Consider the following 21,827-nt stretch of genomic DNA (forward strand, 5'->3'; position numbering starts at 1 on the left):
AACATGTCGAAATGCAAAAAAAAAAATTCTTTTTTTGGGGTGGGGGTAACAATTTTAGGGGGTTGGAAATCACTTAAAACATGTAGAAATGCAAAAAAAAATTCTCTGTTTTTTGGGGGGGGGTAAAAAAAAATTGGGGGGGGGGTTGGAAATCACTTAAAACATGTAGAAATGCAAAAAAAAAAATTTTCTCTAACAAATTTTTTTTGGGGGGGGGTCATAGCAATAACAAAAGGTGCAAATGTTCTTTCTAATCATTTGACAAGTATAAAAATAAAATTAAACACTTTCACACGTTTGTGTCACGGTGGGAGAAAGTGATCTCATATCAAAACTAGAGGGGGAGCACTGGGGAGAGTGCAAAACCTCCGCCGCCAATACTGCTGGGTCACTCAAGTGAACCTTATATCTGATTCATTAAATATGATGTCAACAGTGCTGACAGAGTTATAGTTCTTTTCTCCATTTTTTTTGGGGGGGGGGGGGAGTTTGGAAATCACTTAAAACATGTAAAAATGCAAAAAAAAAAAAAAAAAATCGAAATTTTGTTGAAAAAAAAGTTGCAAAAATTTTTTTTTCTCTTAACAATTTTTTTGGGGGGTGGATATCACTTAAAACATGTCGAAATGCAAAAAAAATTTCTTTTTTTTTGGGTGGGGGGTAACAATTTTTTAGGGGTTGGAAATCACTTAAAACATGTAGAAATGCAAAAAAAAATTGTTTTTTGGGGGGGGTAAAAAAAATTGGGGGGCTGGATTGGAAATCACTTAAAACATGTAGAAATGCAAAAAAAAAAATTTCTCTAACAAATTTTTTTTGGGGGGGGGTCATAGCAATAACAAAAGGTGCAAATGTTCTTTCTAATCATTTGACAAGTATAAAAATAAAATTAAACACTTTCACACGTTTGTGTCACGTGGGAGAAAGTGATCTCATATCAAAACTAGAGGGGGAGCACTGGGGAGAGTGCAAAACCTCCGCCGCCAATACTGCTGGGTCACTCAAGTGAACCTTATATCTGATTCATTAAATATGATGTCAACAGTGCTGACAGAGTTATAGTTCTTTTCTCCAACATTTTGTGGGGGGGGGGTTTGGTAATCACTTAAAACATGTAAAAATGCAAAAAAAAAAAAAAAAAATCGAAATTTTGTTGAAAAAAAAAGTTGCAAAAATTTTTTTTTCTCTAACAATTTTTTTGGGGGGGTGGATATCACTTAAAACATGTCGAAATGCAAAAAAAAATTCTTTTTTGGGTGGGGGGGTAACAATTTTTTAGGGGGGTTGGAAATCACTTAAAACATGTAGAAATGCAAAAAAAAATTGTTTTTTGGGGGGGTAAAAAAAAATTGGGGGGGTTGGAAATCACTTAAAACATGTAGAAATGCAAAAAAAAAAATTTCTCTAACAAATTTTTTTTGGGGGGGGGGTCATAGCAATAACAAAAGGTGCAAATGTTCTTTCTAATCATTTGACAAGTATAAAAATAAAATTAAACACTTTCACACGTTTGTGTCACGGTGGGAGAAAGTGATCTCATATCAAAACTAGAGGGGGAGCACTGGGGAGAGTGCAAAACCTCCGCCGCCAATACTGCTGGGTCACTCAAGTGAACCTTATATCTGATTCATTAAATATGATGTCAACAGTGCTGACAGAGTTATAGTTCTTTTCTCCATTTTTTTTTTGGGGGGGGGGTTGGTAATCACTTAAAACATGTAAAAATGCAAAAAAAAAAAAAAAAAAAAAAAATCGAAATTTTGTTGAAAAAAAAAGTTGCAAAAATTTTTTTTTCTCTAACAATTTTTTTTGGGGGGGTGGATATCACTTAAAACATGTCGAAATGCAAAAAAAAATTTCTTTTTTTTTGGGTGGGGGAGGTAACAATTTTTTAGGGGGTTGGAAATCACTTAAAACATGTAGAAATGCAAAAAAATTTGTTTTTTGGGGGGGTAAAAAAAATTGGGGGGGGTTGGAAATCACTTAAAACATGTAGAAATGCAAAAAAAAAATTTCTCACAAATTTTTTGGGGGGGGGGGTCATAGCAATAACAAAAGGTGCAAATGTTCTTTCTAATCATTTGACAAGTATAAAAATAAAATTATACACTTTCACACGTTTGTGTCACGGTGGGAGAAAGTGATCTCATATCAAAACTAGAGGGGGAGCACTCGGGAGAGTGCAAAACCTCCGCCGCCAATACTGCTGGGTCACTCAAGTGAACCTTATATCTGATTCATTAAATATGATGTCAACAGTGCTGACAGAGTTATAGTTCTTTTCTCCATTTTTTTTTTGGGGGGGGGGTTGGAAATCACTTAGAACATGTAAAAATGCAAAAAAAAAAAAAAAATAAAATCGAAATTTTGTTGAAAAATTTTTTTTTTTCTCTAACAATTTTTTTTGTTATATCAAAAAAAATATATGTTATATGTTATATTTTTGTATGTTATATATATATATATATATATGTTATAACATATTTTTGTATACAAAAAAATATGTTATATTTTTTGATAACAATGGATATCACTTAAAACATGTAGAAATGCAAAAAAAATAAAATTTTTCTTTTTTTGGGGGGGAGGAAGGGGTAACAATTTTTTGGGGGGGGTTGGAAATCACTTAAAACATGTAGAAATGCAAAAAAATATATATATTTTTCTCTAACAAATTTCTCGAACAAACAGACCAAGTCCAAAATTTAATGGCATGATCCTTGGACCATACCTAACCCCCCCCCCCCACCAAGTTTCGTCGAAATCCGTCGAGGAGTTTTTCCGTAATACTGTTCACAAACAAACAAACAAACAAACAGAAAGGGGTGAAAACAGTAACCTCCATCCATCTTCGAAGATGGCGGAGGTTAACTAGCAACGTGCAATTGCCATCTTGGTTTGCAGCCTTTTAACAAACATTTTTGAATTTCAATCCTAAAAACACAAAATAGTAGATACAAGAAGCATACCAACCAAGGCAGAGTTGATGCTCCCATCCAAGCTGATGAAAGGAACCAAAGGGGCAGTGAAAAACTACCAAACAGTATCCGATGAAAAATAATTGGCCTCCACCTGGGAATCACCAGCTAAACTCGTGCGTTTAAAACTGCAATGCCTCGAGGGTTGCAAGATAGGATACAGCAACAACAATCCACTGTGTGAAACAACTGTTTACAAATCGTTTGCCTCAAAGATTTCAAAGGAAAGAAATGAAGGTGGTCAGCAGAGCCCGTCCAAGATAGATGCATGTCAATAGAGAACGGATTTGACACTTTCCAGTCCTCGTATAACAACAGACGGTGTACAAACCAGGCCCTCGGATTGTAGAGATGAGCTCTCGTGTTTCCAAAGCAACAAGGGATGGCAAACAATGTTAAATGCTCATGAGTCTGCATTTAAAGAAGCGGCCATGAGCTTGAGCATGATTATTTATCGTGGTTTGAACACGGGCCAATGTTCATCGATAACGGGGAAAATGAAGAATGACCAAGTCAGCTGCAATTACAGAAATAATTAGTTTCCTGTTGAATGAGAAGCCAGCCGACTCACCTGCACCGTTGTTAGGAATTGGAACAATGTGTCTTAAGCTTCCAACGGAAAGTAAATGGCTTTTGAAGTTGGAGGGAAGGGTGCAATGGTGGTATGAAAGGGTGGGAAAGAGAGTGAAGACGAAGAAGGTGCTGAGGAATGTTTTGGGGTATAATGATCCTGGCGACGGTATTCGTCTCGTAGTTGAGCATACGAGTGGTGGGTAAACACTGAAAGCCTTACCTTGGAAACTTGGGCACAACGGCAAAGTGAGACTACGTCCAGGTAGGAGAATATCCTGCAATGGAATGCAAGAAGGAAAGACATCAGAAGAGAGTCAGAGAAAAAAAAAAACGAACAGGACACTGCACGGTGACAAGAATGCAGAAAAACATCTCATGATCGCATCCTGAAGCTACACCTGGAGTCAAAAAAACAGCAATACAGGTGCTCATCGAGGACAGGCTCCAACTGCACGTTAAAATGTGACGTGGAGATATGACATACAACATATAAATAAATAGATAAATAGATAAATATGTGAATAAATGATTCCAGGTGGTATGGAGGTGGCAGTGATGGTAATGTGTATATAAATAAATAATTCAGGTGGTATGCTCATTGTTGAGATGGTAAAAGGTACGTCAATAAATAAATAAACAAATAAATAATTAACTGCAGATGGTATATCAATAGCAGAGATGGTAAAGTGTATATCTCTCCGAAAACATGCCAGTATGAGTCCATCCATCAGTCCGTCCGTCCGTCATCTTCACAACTCCAAAACAATGAAACCTCGCAGGCCCAAACTTTGCATGTACACCAAAGGAACTCCAAGGAAGTGCATGAATGAAAATTGGCTGTTTGAGTTAATTTAAACACTCTTTTTGAAGATAATTAATGGCCTTATTTAATTATCCTTAATCAAGGTAGCGTTATCCTTTGTCACCTCGCTGGAGTCTTAGTTCACCATTATTATTATTATTATTTTTTTTTTTTTGGCCTGTTCAACAATGCCTTTCTTGGAACAGGCCGCAACAATTTCTTAACGATAAAGTTCTTTCTTTTTTTCCCACTTTCCTCATTCATCATCGAATGCCTGATCATCATAACTACGAATTGTTAGACACATTGCAATGTTTATAAACGCCCACACACCAGCGTTTGTGGCGTTATTTCATTTCCACACATGCCATAACCTCAAGAATCTCTCGATTTGAACCTAATTTCAAAACATTAACGTTTATATCGACTTCAACAGGAGTTCCGAATGTTTAAACAAAAAAAGAAAAGAAAAAAAGTGTTCACTTGTCCATTTCTGACATTGCTTGACGTTCCGGGCGTCTCCAGGTGCATGGTGTTTATATGACCGATCGGTGATGGCTAATCGCTTGCCAAGCCAGCCGTTCTTTTTCAACCGTTTTGTTGGAGGGCTTGCTTGAGTGCTTAAGCCACTTGGCAAGCGCTATATAAGCTGCTTGGTTGTTAATTGCCAAGCGATGGCCAAACACGGCAACAGTATTTGCACTGTTACTGAACATATTGATCGACCTGAACAAAGTTCAGGCCCGACTCGCCTATGTTTGACCCCGCGTTGTCGTGCAATCCCTCTGGCGGTGGGTCACTCCCTGAAAATGTGAAATTATATTCCATCGTTTCCCCCTTTTTGTACAATCATCTTTCATTATATGACTCGTCACTTTGGCATCGATAAATATTTATAAAAATTTAACGTTTCATTTATTAAAGTTTCTTCAACCATTTCATTGGACTGCTTGCTTGGAGCACTCTTTAAGCTTCAATCTTTACAAGCTTCTATGGCAATACCATGGTGCGATTCTGCGTGGGGACATCTCCAGAGTGAAGAAGACAAAATAAATTGATGATTACAATGAGAAAAAAAAAATTCAGTTGTTACAAAACAATGACTCGGCACATCACAGCAGGGGAGCCAAGAGGTACACACACTCGCTCTAAGCTGTCCAGCATGGATTTGAATCCACACCCAGCAAGAAACTGTCATCCCGATGCTTCACAGACAGGGTGATTCATCAAAGGGTATGCTGTCTCTTGGATTGATGTTAAACTGGATGTCACGTCTGCAGGAATATATATATATCTCTATCTCTATCTCTATCTCACACACACACACACACACACACACACACACACACACACACACACACACACACACACACACACACACACACACACACACACACACACACACACACACACACACACACACACACACCCTTAATATTCCTGTCCGCGAAGTAACAGGTTGTATTTGCTCATAAATAAATAATGGTACCTGAAAGCTTATACAGTCCTGGACTATTCTATCCCCCCCCAAAAAATTTCAAATCCCAAAATTCCAAATTAGCTCCGATCCAAAAATCGTTTGAGGTGCCTCTTGACGAGATGTCATTGCATGCAGGTCAGGTCAGGTCAGGTATTGGGAATATGCACCAGAGCAGTGTGTCGCTGAATCCACTTTCCACCAGTACTCCAGGTGCCTCCGTCTGGCCATCCCCCAGGCAAATGCAAGGCCCATCCCCAACTCCGTGAGATGCGGATCAACCGATTGCAACCATGAGGCATGTGGTCGGCCAGTTGGTCTCCTACACTCACAAGGCTCCCTCGCTGAAAGAATCTTGTGAGAAGGATCAACATCAGGAAAACGAGCCACATGTCCAGACAGCCTCAGTTGATGCTCACAGACGATACAAGTAACAAATCTCATTTGACTCTCTCTCAGCAAATGCTCATTGGACACAAAGTCTGACCAGCGATAGCCAAGGATTTTCCAAAGACCTAGTACCGAAGGAGTGAAGTCTCAACCTCAGATAATTGGTCAGAGTCTAAGTTTCACATCTGAAGAGCAAGAATGGAAGGAGCAAGGACATGAAGATTCGGAATTTTGTCCTCCTGCATTAGACACCGACAATGCCACACCCCATGATCCAGTGAATATACGACACCCCAGGCCTGACCAAGACGTCTGTCAACCTTTGGCTCACAACATGCGGAGACGTGAATATCACTGCCAAGGTAACTGAATCTCTCCGTGATGTCAACATCCTCACCACAAATAGGTCAGGGCAAGATAGCAGCCTCCAATATGTCATTGAAAGCTTAGATCTTAGTTTTGACCAGGGAAACCCATAATCCTAGGGGCTCCTGACTCCTCATTTAGCACCTCGAAGGCCCCCATAAGGATATCCAGCATTTCTGCAACTACGCTGCATCATCTGCGAAATCAAGGTCAGAGATCGTGGCATTCCCAAATGATGCACCGCACCTTGATCTCTCCCACATCCTCCTGAGAATCCAATCCATCCAATCCAATCCAAGTACTGTTACGAATCTGGAAGCCTTGTGCACACAGACAGACAGCCGTCCCCATAGCTTAGTTATTTTGATAAGTGTGTGTTTCTAGTTAGGGCCCCCTACCTGTCTAATGGGAATTACATACATGCGCTGCGAAGTTATTTTGATAGTTAGGATTTTTATAACAACAACAACTACGACACCTGCCTTCGCTTCCTCCCACCATCATCCACTGGCACCATTGCACGCATGCGTGTCAGCACGTACGTGGGCGGAGTCATGAGGACATGACGCCGCTCTTGCCCAATCAGGGAGATGCGAGCGAGTTCCCGGTGGTCGGCCAATAGGCGCAGCCCACGCACGACCATATTCCTCTCCTTGTTTGAGGGGAGACGTCCGCGACGCCCCCCGATCCAATCAGCGGGCTTGGTGTCATTTTGCAGCCAATGGGCGATGAGCGAACCACGCCTGAGAAGACGACAAATGAACGGAGGACAAACAATTGCGCCCCGTCTGCTCGAGCGAGTAGTCTGGTTCTCCGTCAGCTTGAGCGCGTGGTCTGGCTCTCAGATCAATCTCTCGTCGCTGGCGCTGGGCTGGTCTCGTGTCGCTGCTGGTCTTCTGGTCTCGTGTCGCTGCTGGTCTTCTGGCTCTCGTCTCATCGCTGGCTTTGGGCTCGTCGCGTGCGGGAGTCAGACGCTGTCCTCCGTACATGGTGCTTGCAGCAGCATTGAGCTGCGGGTTCGAGTCCAGCCGATCCAGGACGTCGAAGACCGCACGAGGCGGGAAGGTCCATTTTTCTTTTGGGGTATTTGTGTGTGCGCGTGTCTGGGGCCCTGTCTTTAAGTAGCAATTGTTAAGTGCTCTTTTTGCCTTGTACATACTTGCATTTCTATTAGTCGTGATAACTCTGCCCTTACGTGCTTCCCTCGTTCCCCCGATTACTATTAATAAATACCCCTATTGTTGAATGTTTCAGCTCGTCTTTGTCCTTTCCTTCATTGGCTTAGCATGGTGCGTGTTGGGTGATTAAAAAGGCTGTTGCTGCTGTAGATGTACGTTTGGACCAACGGGACCTCAGTAACCATCCGCTCGGGTTACGCATCGATCGAGCACGGTTACGGCTCTTCCCGTTCGAGCTCCGTCGAGGGTGTGAATACTCGGTAGTTCACCACGTGGGCTTCTAGGTATTTTGAAGTTTGGCAAATAACCCTGTACCACGTGGTTGATTTATTGACGATTCACGGTCCTGTAAGGGACCCGTACCTTCTGAGTTATCCAAGGGTGTGATCTAGATTCCGGGTGTTCGGTGGAGCCGACCCTAGTGCTCCACCGAGCGGTCGTGCTCGCCGCCGATACCTGGCCCACAACAGTACACACCCGTCAAACTCCAGTCACAACTGGAAATAAATCGGAGATGGAACCACCACACATTACAGCACTCTCAGTACCAGAGTATCGTTCAAAAATTAGATTGGTCAGTTTTGGTGACACCCCACGAAGACCGAAAATCCTCCAGGGTATCCCGATTAACTGAATCAAATGCTTTTTGGAGATTCACATCAGCTGAGAGCAGCCCCTGTTGAAAGTCTTCTCTGCAATCAGTGAGGACCTGAAGAGCAAGGATACAGTCAATTGTTGACCTCTTTGGTGTAAAGCCCGACTGTTCTGGGCACTGGTGCTCAAGCAGATGGTGGTGAACCCGATCAAGAATTATCCAAGCAAAGACCTTACCCGGCACCGAGAGCAGTGTCACCCCTCGGTAGTTGTTGCAGTCCGGGCGATCACCCTTCCCTTTCTCGAGAAACAACAAGGCACATCTTCCATTCAGTTGGGATGATGCCTGTCTTCCAAACAGAGCACACAACTACATGCACCAAAACGAGTACAGCATTTCCACCAGTCTTGAGAAGTTCAGCATGGATGCCACAGATCCCAGGAGCTTTATGCCCTTTCAAGTGCTTCACCGCAGCATGTTTCCACAAATGAATGAGGTTCACAGTTGATTGGAGGGTCAGCAATAAGGATATTATATCCCCTGACATCTAACTCAACAACGGGTGGATCAGTGTGGTACAGCTGCTCAAAGGAACCGGCTCAGCACGCCTTCATTTCGGACTCCTCTGTCAAGTGGTCACCACTCTCAGCTCGAACTGTGGCATACTGAGGGAAGGGATTGGAGAACGCAATGCATGAATTCCTCTGCAAGCAGGACGAGAATCACTTGACCACAGGTGATGCTGTACAACTTCACAGATTCCTCGCACAAAGACATCCTTGTCTGCCTTCAGCTTAAGTACAGTTGTATGCCTCAGCTCCCTGAACAGCTCAGCTCAGCCATCAAGCCTGACCCTGTGACTCTGGTCAATGGTATCCTGTGTCCCTTGGGAGACAAAGTTCTTCTTTGCCCGATGGTGGGTTCCAAGACATCCACTGGCAACATCAAGGATGGTCGTCTTGAAAGCACTCCACAACTCTTCAGGATTTCTCAAAGAACCCAGACCCCCAAAATCCCCACTCAGCCTGTTCACAAACTCCTCAGCTACCCTCTCATCCTTGGAGTTGCCAACATCCAGCATAGGCTGGGATGGTACCATTCTCCTGGATTCACACTGCAACTTCAAAGTTGCTACAACAAGGCTATGGTCAGCATTGAAGAACTGAGCACTCTGGTCGACCCTGCAGTTCTGAATCATCCCACAGCAACCATCAATGAGCATGTGGTCAGTCTCATTTGCCACATCACCAGCATTAGACCTCATTTGCCACACCACCAACGGACCTCTTTTAGCTTGTACATGTTGCTGTGTTTGAGCCTGGGGAGTAACTGCTGAAATCGATCTATTCGGGTTCTTTGTTCTTTGTTCTATCCATTCGGGTTCTTTGCTCAACATCTTTGTTTTTTTGTTCCTTTTATACTTCTGTCCAATTTTTTCACAATTCTCTTTATTCATTCTAATTCTTGCTTTTTCTTCTCTTTCCTCTCTTTTTTTTTTTGCATTATATGTCTCTCTTTCATTTTCTGTATCTCCAATGAGAAGCGATTTCTTATAGAAATTTTTCTGCAAGGCTCACTTGGCTGTGCCTGGATGGGCTTGAGGGTTTGGTAGCGGCTGAAACCCAAATCATATCCAGGTTCTTCCTGATGACTCCATATTTGTTCTTTGTTGGTCTGCCGTTTCATTTGGAATACCAATTCCAGCGATGAGCCTGTGGGCGCAGAAACCATGAATCAGCCACCTTCAGTCCATGACTTTTTGCAAAGTCAAGGAACTTAGTGCTATTCTGGTTTGCCGTTCCAGACCCAAGGGGACCAACACATGTCTCATAACCATCCTTATCAGTTTCAGTCGATGCGTTGAAAGACCCCAAGACTAGAAGAGCATCTCACCTGGGGCACTGATCAACCGCAGACTGGAGCGTGGCAGAGAATGCATCCTTCACGGTGAGATCACTCGCCTCAGTCGGAGCATCAACAGAGAGCAGGGAAACAACACCCAAGGAGTGATGAATCCTTAGTCTCATAATACGCTCGTTCACCGGTGTTACCTCAATTATCATGGGAGTCAGCTATTAGACACAGCTACAGCAACTCCTTGGGCATGGTTACCATCAGAGTGACCAGACCAAGAGTCGGTGCACCCATCCACCATGATCTCGCCATTATCCAGTCTCCGAACCTCAGAGTGTGCTGCAATACCGATGTCCAAACGCTGGAGCTCAGATGATAACAGAGAGAGGTGATCATCCTCTCTTAGGGATAGGACATTCCAGGCACCCACCGGAAGGGACCGCCTCAGGTTAACCCAAGGAGAATGCCACCTGGTGGACTACACCCCAGCACCACTCCGCCACACACCACACACCACTGCAATCTGACCCAGGAAGTTTACCCTTTGCTTTTCCTCCGATAAAAGAATGGGGGTCTTGAAGGCTTTCCCCCAATCCCGTCATTCAGTGAGCTGCCCTGGGAAGGGCAGCTGCACAGGAGGCACTCCCACGGAGTGAGTTTTCAGATTTTTTTTGCCTTTATGGGTTTTGTAGAATGAAGTTTTTTTTCCCATCAGCCGGAGTGCAATTCCTGCCACCAACCTCCTAAAAGAAAGTAACGCAACTGCAGGAGGACATCCGCAGACACAGTTGGGCACTAGATATGGATGGCTGCTGGCTCACAAGGAGCTCCTCCACACTTTGACAGGTTTTGTTTTTAATCCTGCTGGATGTCCATATCCACACATCCTCCTCACCAGAAAACCTGGTGGGGGTGACGGTTTAGTCGCTGACAACCCGACCATGGAACAAGTTAATACAGGTTTACACGGGACTTGTAGCAAGTCACAGATCTAATCTGGCCAGACAAGAATCATCCTCTCTTTAGGATTGGACATTCCAGGCTGTGTTCTTGACCTCATACTGTTCCTAATTTTCATCAATGATCTCACTGTCTCTGGAAAATCCTCTTTATCTTTTTGTTGATGACTCCCCTCTCTGCCGTGACATATCTCATCCTTGTGACAAACAGGCAGCAGCCTCGTCCATCTCCTCAGGCCTTGAAAAAAAATTACAAACTGGTCAAAAACAATTTTCTTTGTGTATCCATTTTGTCCACCCTTTGCGTTCTCCCTTACCACTCATCATTACCTGCATTGCTTGTTTGGCTGTTGCTGCATACTTTCTCCCTCTGCTCTACTGTTGGTGTTTCCCATTTCTCCTGCTGTTTCTTCCTTTATGATGCTGTGCCCTGATTTTTTTTTTTTCTGTGTAATCACTCTTCCATGAGCCCAGACCATGCAAAAAAATCCCATAAAAACCAACAACAAAGAAAATAACAATGCCCTGACATTCTTCAGGAACATATCCCCCACGAATCATGGAAGCCGACAGTATCTAATATATAAAGCTCTTTCTAACCACTCACTGACTGATACTAAAGATCGATACCTTCCGGGTGATGTAGAAAGCTGAAATTGTGCGTGCTCTTCTCGCTGGACAATATAAATAAATCGACTCCTCCCATGCTCTTCTGGCTGAAGAAACTGCATAAAGCAACCATGAAAGGCTACCCAAGGTAAGCCCTTTGCCGTTTCAAACCCTTCCCAGAGTTCCTCCACAGCTGGAAAGACATTCACAAATACTACACACATGAAAATCCCAATGCTACACACCTCCCCAGCTGCCGGACCGGTTTCATTGCTTGTTTGCGAATCTTCAGTGACTGGTGGAAGATATGAACAACCTTTGGTACATCACAGATGACAAAGGTTGTGGTCAAGTTTCATTGGAATTGTGTGCGTAGTTTGTGAGAAGAAAGCAAATATCTATTTGGGGGGGCAACCCCCTCGTAAACTCCCTTCGACCCTAATTTTTTTGAATGCCGTGAACACACTTGGTACATCACGGGAAATGAAGGTTGCGGTCAAGTTTCATCAAAATGGTGTGTGTAGTTTTGGAATAAAAGGAAACAACTTTTTTTTTGGCGGGGGGGGGGGGGGTCAAACCTCTTTTCTCTTGGCTGATAACTCCACACTCTACCTAACCATCTGTCATCCCTCAGATTGGTAAGCAGCAGCCTTTTCACTATCTGCAGATCTGGATAAAATCACAACCTGGTCCAACACTTGGAACATGTCTTTCAATCCAAACAAATCTCAGTCTCACTTTGTCTCTCTGAAAGGGCCGTCTGGAACTGAACCCCCCCTCCCCCCAATCTAGTTTCTCAACAATCCTCTGGAAGATGTCCTTTCATTGAAGCTTCTGGGTCTCACTATCTGCCATGATCTTTCCTGGGTAAGCTACATTTCCAAGTTGTCCTCCAAAGCCAGTCGCCGACTGGGAATCCTCCGTAATGCAAAGTCCTTCATTGGCACACCTGAACTCCTGGCCACATACATAGCTTTCATCCGTAGCCTGATGGAGCACTGCTCTCCTCTCTGGGCTGGTGCTCCCGCCTCTCCTTTCTCGGCCTCACGCTGTGGAAACCAAGGCATTTAGGATCATCGGTATCTCCTGTGATGAGGCTGAGCCTTTGGGTCTCTCACTCTCTCACCGCAGGCAGGTCAGTGATATTTCTGTCTTCCGCAGTCTCCTCTCTGGCATCGCCCCGCCTGCTCTGTCTTAGATATGTCCCCCCCCCCCATCTTTCTACAGGGCATTTCAAGTTCCACCACCCACCTCCTTCTGGTAAAACTACCAAAACCAGCAATCACTGCTCACCTTCATTCTTTTATTCTTTTCCCCCACCTTTGGAACAAACTGCCAGACTCTCTTCAATCCCACTCTTCCCTCCAGGTCTTCAAAACAGCTGTTCACCACCACCTCTTATGTTCCCCCATCCAAAACCACGATCTTTTCTGTCCCCGCAAATCCACCCCAAACCCACCTCCTTCAAATTCACTGCTTTCCTTCCTGAAAGTCCCTGTAATGTAAGTATCAGTGTCCATCTTGTTTACCCTGTGTACCCCCACTCAATCCCTCAATCTTTCACTGATCTCATAATACAGACATTGTATTAAAAAAAAAAATCCTGGACCCACTTTGACCACTGTTAGACCCCCTTTAAACGCTGACATTTTCACTGGGGTGAACAAAATCGAGTTTCAACATACCAAATATTATTTTAGCCAAGTTTGGTCACAATCCAATCAGCACTTTCGGAGAAGAAGTTGCAAATGTTTATGGATGGACGGACTGACAGACTGGCGACGCGCCATCCCATAAACTCCCCGGAACTACATTCCAGGTGAGCTAAAAATTTGGGCTGGCGACAGTTCGAAATTTGGAAACTTTGCATTTTTCTTCATTTCGAGTGGACGAGATTTTGCTTGTCGCGGCCGTTGAGACCATCAGAGGGATCTAATTATTCTACATTGTGTAAAATTGAACTGCAGTTGAGGTCTAACTGTATTTTGTATTCCAAGTTGTAATACAATTAATATTTAATCAACACACTTTGTTTGTAGTGATTGGTACACTGTTGATGATGATTGTATGCTCGCAACTTACTGTCAAATGCACAGGGAGGAGAGGGATAGGGAGGTTGGGGATGGGATTGATTGGGTTGCCAACATTTACACTCTCGGGTTGGGGAGAGGGGGGGGAGTTGTGTCCCAAGGATAATGTATCAACAATAATTTTATCTTGCTGTGAATTGCCTATGAGAAATAAGGCATTTGAACTCATTTGCAGCACGTGGTTAATTGATTAAGTGAGGAAATGGGCTGTTTCATTATCATGAGGGCGACCCTGTTAATTACTCGTGCAGGGGATCTGAGACCGACCACAAGTGGCCTCTGGGATTGGTAATTGCCGTGACGAGACACCAGTCATTAAATCATTGGTTGTCCAGAGTGTAATCAATTTGGTGATTACACTGAACAACAAATTTCAAAAAAATTTTTTTACTGGAGATGTGTAAAGTGATTAAGACTAATTTGGGTACGCTGATTTCAAAAATCATAACCGTTTTGCTGTATCACGTCAGGATTTTCAGGAACAGAAATATTCCCATTGCCTAGAAGTCAGGATTTCAATGAAATTTACATATGTCTTTAACATGTCTATTTCGTACAATTGTTGTTAACTTGTGTTATATTTCTTTCTTTCAGATAAAGATGAGTAGGCGTTCCTGTACCAATCATCCTGACAACTTCTGTTATGTCTGTGGTCGGTATACCAAAAAAGATCAACAGCGAAGTATATCTACAGCAGTGAAAATGAAGGCCGCCTACTTTCACTACTTCGGGTGTAAGGTGGGGGACCAAGAACAGAGCTGGGCACCACACATCTGCTGCACAAGCTGTCACACAACCTTGACTCAGTGGTTGGTGGGCAAGCGCGCGGGCATGCCATTTGCGGTGCCCATGATATGGCGTGAGCCGCAGAATCATCATGATGATTGTTATTTCTGCTGCACAAGCATCGCCGGCTTCAACAAGAAGAATAAAGGTCACATCAAGTACGCTGACTGCGTTTCTGCTCGTAAACCTGTGCCTCATGATGACGAGAACCCCGTTCCAACATCTCCAGCTGATCAGAACATAGCTGTAAGCAGTGGTGAAGAGGATGGTGATGATGAACCTTTTGAACCCGACACTCAAGAATCACACCTTCTGAACCAGGGAGACTTAAATGATCTTGTAAGAGATCTCTCGCTGTCAAAGGCGAAGGCAGAGCTGCTTGGATCAAGGCTGCAGCAGTGGAATCTACTTGAACCTAACACCAAGATATCCTTGTTCAGAGCACGTCACAGAGACATGGCTGAGTTCTTTGAGATGGAAGACACGATGACATTCTGCAGTGACATCAACGGTCTGTTGAAAGAACTTGGGTGTGATCACGATCCTGCAGACTGGCGCCTCTTCATCGACTCGGGGAAGAACAGCTTGAAGGCTGTTTTGCTCCACAATGGCAACGAGAAACCATCAGTCCCACTGGCTCACGCGTTCGGCATGACAGAGACCTATGAGACTATGCGGCAGCTGCTTGATTCCATCAAGTACAATGACTTCAACTGGCACATCTGCGGAGACTTGAAAGTGGTGGCGCTGTTGTTAGGGCTGCAGTCAGGCTACACGAAATACATGTGCTTCCTTTGTCTCTGGGATAGCAGAGACGACAAGAATCACTGGACGAAGAAAGATTGGGAAGAGCGAAAAGAGCATGTACCTGGTCGACACAACGTGAAGCATGTCGCCCTTGTCGACCCAGCCAAGGTTTTCCTTCCACCACTCCACATAAAGCTCGGCTTGATGAAAAGTTTTGTACGGGCAATGGATCTGAATGGGCGTGGGTTTTTATACCTCAAGGAAAAGTTTGGCAACACCTTGTCGGAGGCCAAGATCAAGGCTGGTGTCTTTGTTGGACCGCAAATCCGACAGATTATGAAGGACGAAACTTTTCCGACAACTCTAAACCCCAAAGAGCTGGCAGCGTGGAGGAGCTTCAAAGCTGTGACGGACAACTTCTTGGGGAACGAGCGTGCGGACAACTATGAAGAAATAGTGCAGCAGCTGCTGGAGTCCTTCAGGAAACTTGGCTCCAGGATGTCCCTGAAAATCCATTTCCTACACCAGCACCTGAACTTCTTCCCTGACAACTGGGACTTCCCTGACTGGGAACTTCTTCCCTGACTGGGAGCAGTCTCGGACGAGCACGGCGAGCGATTCCACCAAGAGATTTCACTCATGGAGACGCGTTACCAAGGGCGGCACAACCCGAACATGATGGGCGATTTCTGCTGGTTCCTGCATCGTGAAACTGACACAGAGCAGCACAAACGCAAAGCCAAATGCCGAAAGCATTTTTAATTACATTCTAGTGGAGTTTTTCTGTAATTTCTATAATTTTGAAGCATTCATGATGAAATAAATGAATAAATGAATTTTTGTAAATTTCATTGAAATCCTGACTTCGAGGCAATGGGAATATTTCTGTTACTGAAAATCCTGACGTGATACAGCAAAACGGTTATGATTTTTGAAATCAGCGTACCCAAATTAGTCTAAATCACTTTACACATCTCCAGTAAAAAAAATTTGTTGTTCAGTGTTATGGGTATTTCATTGATGACTTTGCATGGTCCATTGTTTTACGTGGATGTTTCTTTGGTTCAGGCAAATAATGCTTGTAACTACTGCCTGTTAATCAGTCCGTGCTCCAAATTGGACTGAACGGTAAATGGTAGAGAATCGTGTGATGCGCAAGAACCATTCGTACCAAACATTACAAAGAAAGCTCCAGGCTGTGGCCTGGTATCAATGCAGGACAATTTGAATGGTTTCATGTCTCGAACCAATTCCCATTAAGGATCTTGGAGACCCCAATGTTGGCCACAATAACGACAAAACTGGATATCTGCGATCACAAAGTGATCGCCGAGGGTAAGCCTCCCCGGGTGCCTGCGATCCAATGATGGCCATGTTTTTTCGGACCACCATTTGACCTTAATCTTCAGCATGAAGGGATAGAGTGTCGATTAAGAAAACGGGTCCCCATCTACAATCTATCCATAAAATTCAACATCATGAAAATCAGAGGAAAATTATTCAAGTTATGATCAAAAGGGTTTTTGTTTTTGTCTGACGTCACAATACAAAACCAGAAGGTCACTCTGTGGAGCGCATACTTCCACCACATAATGCCTGATCCACGAGAACATATCGGGCCCAATGATTTTTTTTGAAATATCATGCTATACAGTGCTGTATCGTTTTTGTCCCTATCTCTCAATGGTGAAGAATCACTTTAAGTATTAAATAATTCTCATATCCAGATTCGGATTCGGATCTTCACCAAAATCGAATAAATTCGTCCTTGCCACACACCCAACCTGTCCACCAAGCTTCATCCGAATCCGTGCACAGCTTTTTTGATACATCATGGTGTATATCCTTTTTGGCCCCAACTCTCAATGGTGAAGAATCAATCACTTAAAAAATTCTAGTAGCCGGATCCGGATCCGGATCCAGATTTTCTCCAAAATCTAAACAATTCATCCTTGTCACACACCAAACCTGGCCACAAAATTCCATCCAGATCTGTTAACAACTTTTTAGATATCATAACCTCCTTCACTTTCGGTGGTGAAGGTAAAAAGTAGGTCAAGGACACAAATCAAATATCATATGCACAGCTTCAATGCAGGTAGGTACACTATTATGATGCAAGAACATGTTGGTCAAGCGGTCTTTGAGATTCTGCATTGACAAAATTGAGCGATGACAAAAAAAAAAACGCGTATTTTTATTTTTTTTGAGACCGCAATTGGACACTGACCTTTAACTCGGAGGGATAAGATGTAAACGAAATGTAAATGTGCCTTTCTCAAAGCTATCTTCAGAGAGAAATTTTGTTCCGATCGGACCAATCGAAGTCGAGTCGTGATGAAAAATGTTAAAATGTCCATTATTGGGTTATGATTAAAAAAAAAAAAACTTCGGGCATGGTCAAAAAAAAAATCATGTCCCCCCCTGCACACTTTTTACTCCCATTATCGATGCTAAATTTCGTGCCAAAAGGGCTGGCCGGCTCTGACATTGGGAGGAAAAAGGGAAAAAAAACTTAAATGGTGGATTAGTACTCCTTGGGTGTCTAAGAAACGCTGGGGTACCATTAAAAACTGGGGGAACTAATGAGAGACACAAACCCTCCAACAAGTATAAGCTTCCCGCTGCCTTACGGGGGTGGGGGGGGGGTTCATAAACGACTGGAGAGACTTAAGTAAGCACTTGCAACAATAAAAATGAACTTGCGTCACATCAGCTGAGACGAGAACAACAGCAAAAATAAACTACCCTCTTTAAAATCCATCAGAATGTTTGAGACACCAAAGGTAACCTCAGCCCCCACAAGTGTACCCTTTTTCCTATCAGGTGTTCGAGGAAATTCCATGACGCCAAGATACAGGACAGCCTGGAACGCTGCACAATCATGCAGAACAACCCAAATCAATGAAGTTCGCACACAATGGAAGAGATTTGATGATTTGGGATGCCTCACTTCAACTCAAACAAAGTTTTGATCTGCTCTCGCTGCCAAAGTCACGTCCACACTTCAGCCATCACCACCGTGTTGCATTTACATCCAAGCCCACACATAACGACAACATCACTGCCTCATCCATCTCAATGGCTGGCTCAAAAGTTCACTCGTTGGACAAAGTACTCAGGGCGGCAAAATGTGAAGCAACGAGCGGCTCAGAGAAGCATAGCAGGTGGAACTGCCATGTCACACAAGGACAAGAAGAAGAATCATTTACATCTGTCCCAATGAGGTCCTAATATTGTTGTTCACTGAGCACCACCGCATGGCAACAACAATCAAAAACTCAATTGCTACATTTACAATAAATCATTTTAAAAAAAGTACAATCATTCAAAAATAGACAAAAAAAAAAAACAACAATAAAAAACCCCAATGATGGAGCAATCTCTTAATTGCCAATCACAAGACAGCTCCAGAGTCATGTTGTCATGGTGACAGGGAGCAGGTAAGGATTATTGTTGTTTTTTTTTTTTTAATCAGACTTCTTCGAAATGCAGGCTGGACGTGGTAATGCCAATGGATACAGCACACAGACCTAAGCAGCAGCTCCTTCGGAAGTTTCCGGTTGATCTGCGCTTCCTCCATTCCATTAATGAACATCTGAAAAAAGCCGACAGAATCACATGAGCAGAAACATCATGAACCAAATTAATTTGCTTTGAAATTGGACAAAATTACGGAAACAATGGGTCGTACGGTGCGGCGTGTCGGCCTCTGCGGTGTTCATATTAAGGGCACTAAGAAAATCCTTAATGGAGTTATGAGCAATAGTAAGAAAGATACTTCAGTTGAAAAAAAACAAAACAACTTAACATAAATAATGTTCAAGTTGAGGATAAAAAAATATTATTGTTAAACATTTCAATGATTATTTTGCAGATATTGGACAAAGTTTGGACAAGAGTATTCCCGTTCCAGACAGAATTTGTACTGACTTTTTGGATAAACATCGCAACACAAATTCATCATTTCCTTTTCCAACTCATGCAGATGAAATGAGGGATATCGTAATAAAATAAACAAAAAAAAAAAGGGCGCATGACATGATGGAATGAATAATGTCCTGGCTAAACATACACTTCCTGAAATTATCGTTCCGTTAACACGTATATGTAAATTTGCTTCTCACCTCTGGAGTTGTACCTGACGAAATGTAAAATCACCAAAATTAATCCTATTCTGAAAAAGGGCGACTCTCAAGAGGTCTGCAATTTACCGCCCAATTTCATTTATTAACAATTTCCTCGAACATTATTGAAAAAAAAAACTTATGCATATTCGAGTGATAAACTTTCTGAATGCGTCTAATGCTCTGCGCACTTCACAATTTGGTTTCCGTAAGAAAATAAACACGACACGTGCTTTACTTGTATCCCTTGATAATCGTTCTTTTTTTTTTTTTCCTAGTATTTTCCTTGACTTCTCCAAGGCTTTTGATACCATCGATCATAACAATCTTCTGCATTAATTGTCGTGCTATGTAATTGGAGGCAAGGCCTTGGAGTGGTTTGAGAAGTACCTTGCAAAGAGAAAACAGTTTGTTGTGCTAAATAACTGTGAATCGAGTCATTAACTGGTCACGTGTGGTGTCCCACAAGGCTCTAAATTAGGGCTTCTGTTGTTCATTATTTTATTTTAATGATTTCGAAAAATCCTCCAATATATTTTCATTCATATTCTATCCTGATGACTCAAGTCTCTGTTTTTCTCACTTAATCCTCTTTACCTCTGTGCTGATGACTTCACCCTCTGCCGTACCATCTGTCATCCATCAGACCGGCAAGCAGCAGCCTCTTCGCTCTCTGCAGATTTTGATAAAATCACAAACTGGTCCAACACGTGGAACATGTCTTTCAATCCTCACAAATCTCTCACTTTGTCTCTGTCTCTGTCTCTGTCTCTCCGAAAGGACCATCTTAAAGCAAACTTAAAGCTGAATGTCTAAACTCGGTGTTTGCAGCTAAATCTTGTGTCCCAAACCCATCACTATCTCTACCCACTTTACCCAGTCGCACCCAACTGTCCCTGGACTCTGTATCCTTTTCTCCTGACAAGGTGGAGAGCTTGCTTTCAAACCTCGAGTCAGATTCTGCAACCGGTCCAGACGGCATCAGCCCACGTGTCCTCAAAGCCTGCTCTTCTGCTCTTGCTCACCCTCTCTCTGTTCTATTCACCCTCTCATTTTCCCAAGGTCATCTGCCATCTGCTTGGAAATCTGCTAACATCACTGCCCTGCATAAAAAAGGTGCAAAAACAGATCCCTGTAACTATAGACCAATCAGCCTTCTCCCAATCATCAGCAAGGTTATGGAATCCATCATCGCTTCAGACATGAAATCCTTCCTCTTCTCCAATGGCTTGATTTCCAATCATCAATTTGGTTTCAGACCAGGTCACTCTACCCTAGATATGCTGCTACTGCTCTCCCATCAATGGATGGAGGTCCTCAATGCCAGACAGGAAATCCGAGCCGTATCCCTGGACATATCACGAGCTTTTCACACAGTCTGGCACCCTGCCCTACTCACCAAACTCTCTTCCCATGGTATTCAAGGCCATCTCCACTCATGGCTCGCAGACTTCCTCTCCTGTCGCAGTCAACGTGTGGCCCTAAATGGAGTTCTTTCATCCCCTCTTCCTGTGCAGGCTGGAGTTCCTCAAGGTAGCGTTCTGGGCCCTGTTCTTTTTCTGGTTTTCATCAATGATCTCTCGGACTCTCTGGAAAATCCTCTATTTCTCTTTGCCGATGACTCCACCCTCTGCCGTACCATCTGTCATCCCTCAGACCGGCAAGCAGCAGCTTCTTCGCTCACTGCAGATCTGGATAAAATCACAAACTGGTCCAACACGTGGAACATGTCTTTCAATCCAGACAAATCTCACACTCTCACTATGTCTCTTCGAAAGGACCGTTTACAAAACCCCCCCATCCACTTTCTCAACAATCCTCTGGAAGAAGTCTTTTCTTTCAAGCTTCTGGGTCTCACTATCTGCCATGACCTTTCCTGGGAAAGTCACATTTCCAACCTTGCCTCAAAAGCCAGTCGCCGACTGGGAATCCTCCGTCGTGCAAAGTCCTTCCTCGGCCCTCTTGAGCTCCTGACCACTTACAAAGCTTTTGTCCGTAGCCTGATGGAGTACTGCTCTCCCCTCTGGGCTGGTGCTCCTGCCTCCCACCTTTCTCGACTTCACGCTGTCGAAACCAGGGCTTTTAAGATCATTGGCATCTCCCGCAATGAAGCTGAGTCTTTGGGCCTCTCACTCAATCACCGCAGGTTGGTCGGTGGTCTTTCTGTCTTCTACCGACTCCTCTCCAGCCTTGCCCCCCCCTGCTCTCTCTGTGATTTGTCCCAACCACATTTCCACAGGGCGCTCAAGGTCCGCCAACAACCCCCTTCTGGTAAAACTACCAAAATCACGAATCA

The 21,827-nt window shown here is 43.5% G+C and overlaps 1 protein-coding gene across 3 annotated transcripts in view; it reads right to left on the minus strand.

The window, feature by feature from the left end:
* LOC147029196 (F-box/LRR-repeat protein 2-like) overlaps positions 1 to 21,827 on the minus strand; it is a 75,133-nt gene that overhangs the window by 39,062 nt on the left and 14,244 nt on the right. For all 3 annotated transcript variants that reach the window (XM_085880141.1, XM_085880142.1, XM_085880140.1), the window contains exons 2-3: positions 18,938 to 19,002; positions 3,772 to 3,826 (exon numbers count right to left, since the gene is read on the minus strand). In XM_085880141.1, coding sequence (XP_085736267.1) covers positions 3,772 to 3,826; positions 18,938 to 19,002 — 120 coding nt within the window. The remainder of the gene's footprint in view (positions 1 to 3,771; positions 3,827 to 18,937; positions 19,003 to 21,827) is intronic.

Source organism: Eptatretus burgeri, chromosome 4 (assembly GCF_056783735.1).
Source record: "Eptatretus burgeri isolate ZD-2024b chromosome 4, Ebu_testis_v1, whole genome shotgun sequence".
NCBI lineage: Eukaryota > Metazoa > Chordata > Myxini > Myxiniformes > Myxinidae > Eptatretus > Eptatretus burgeri.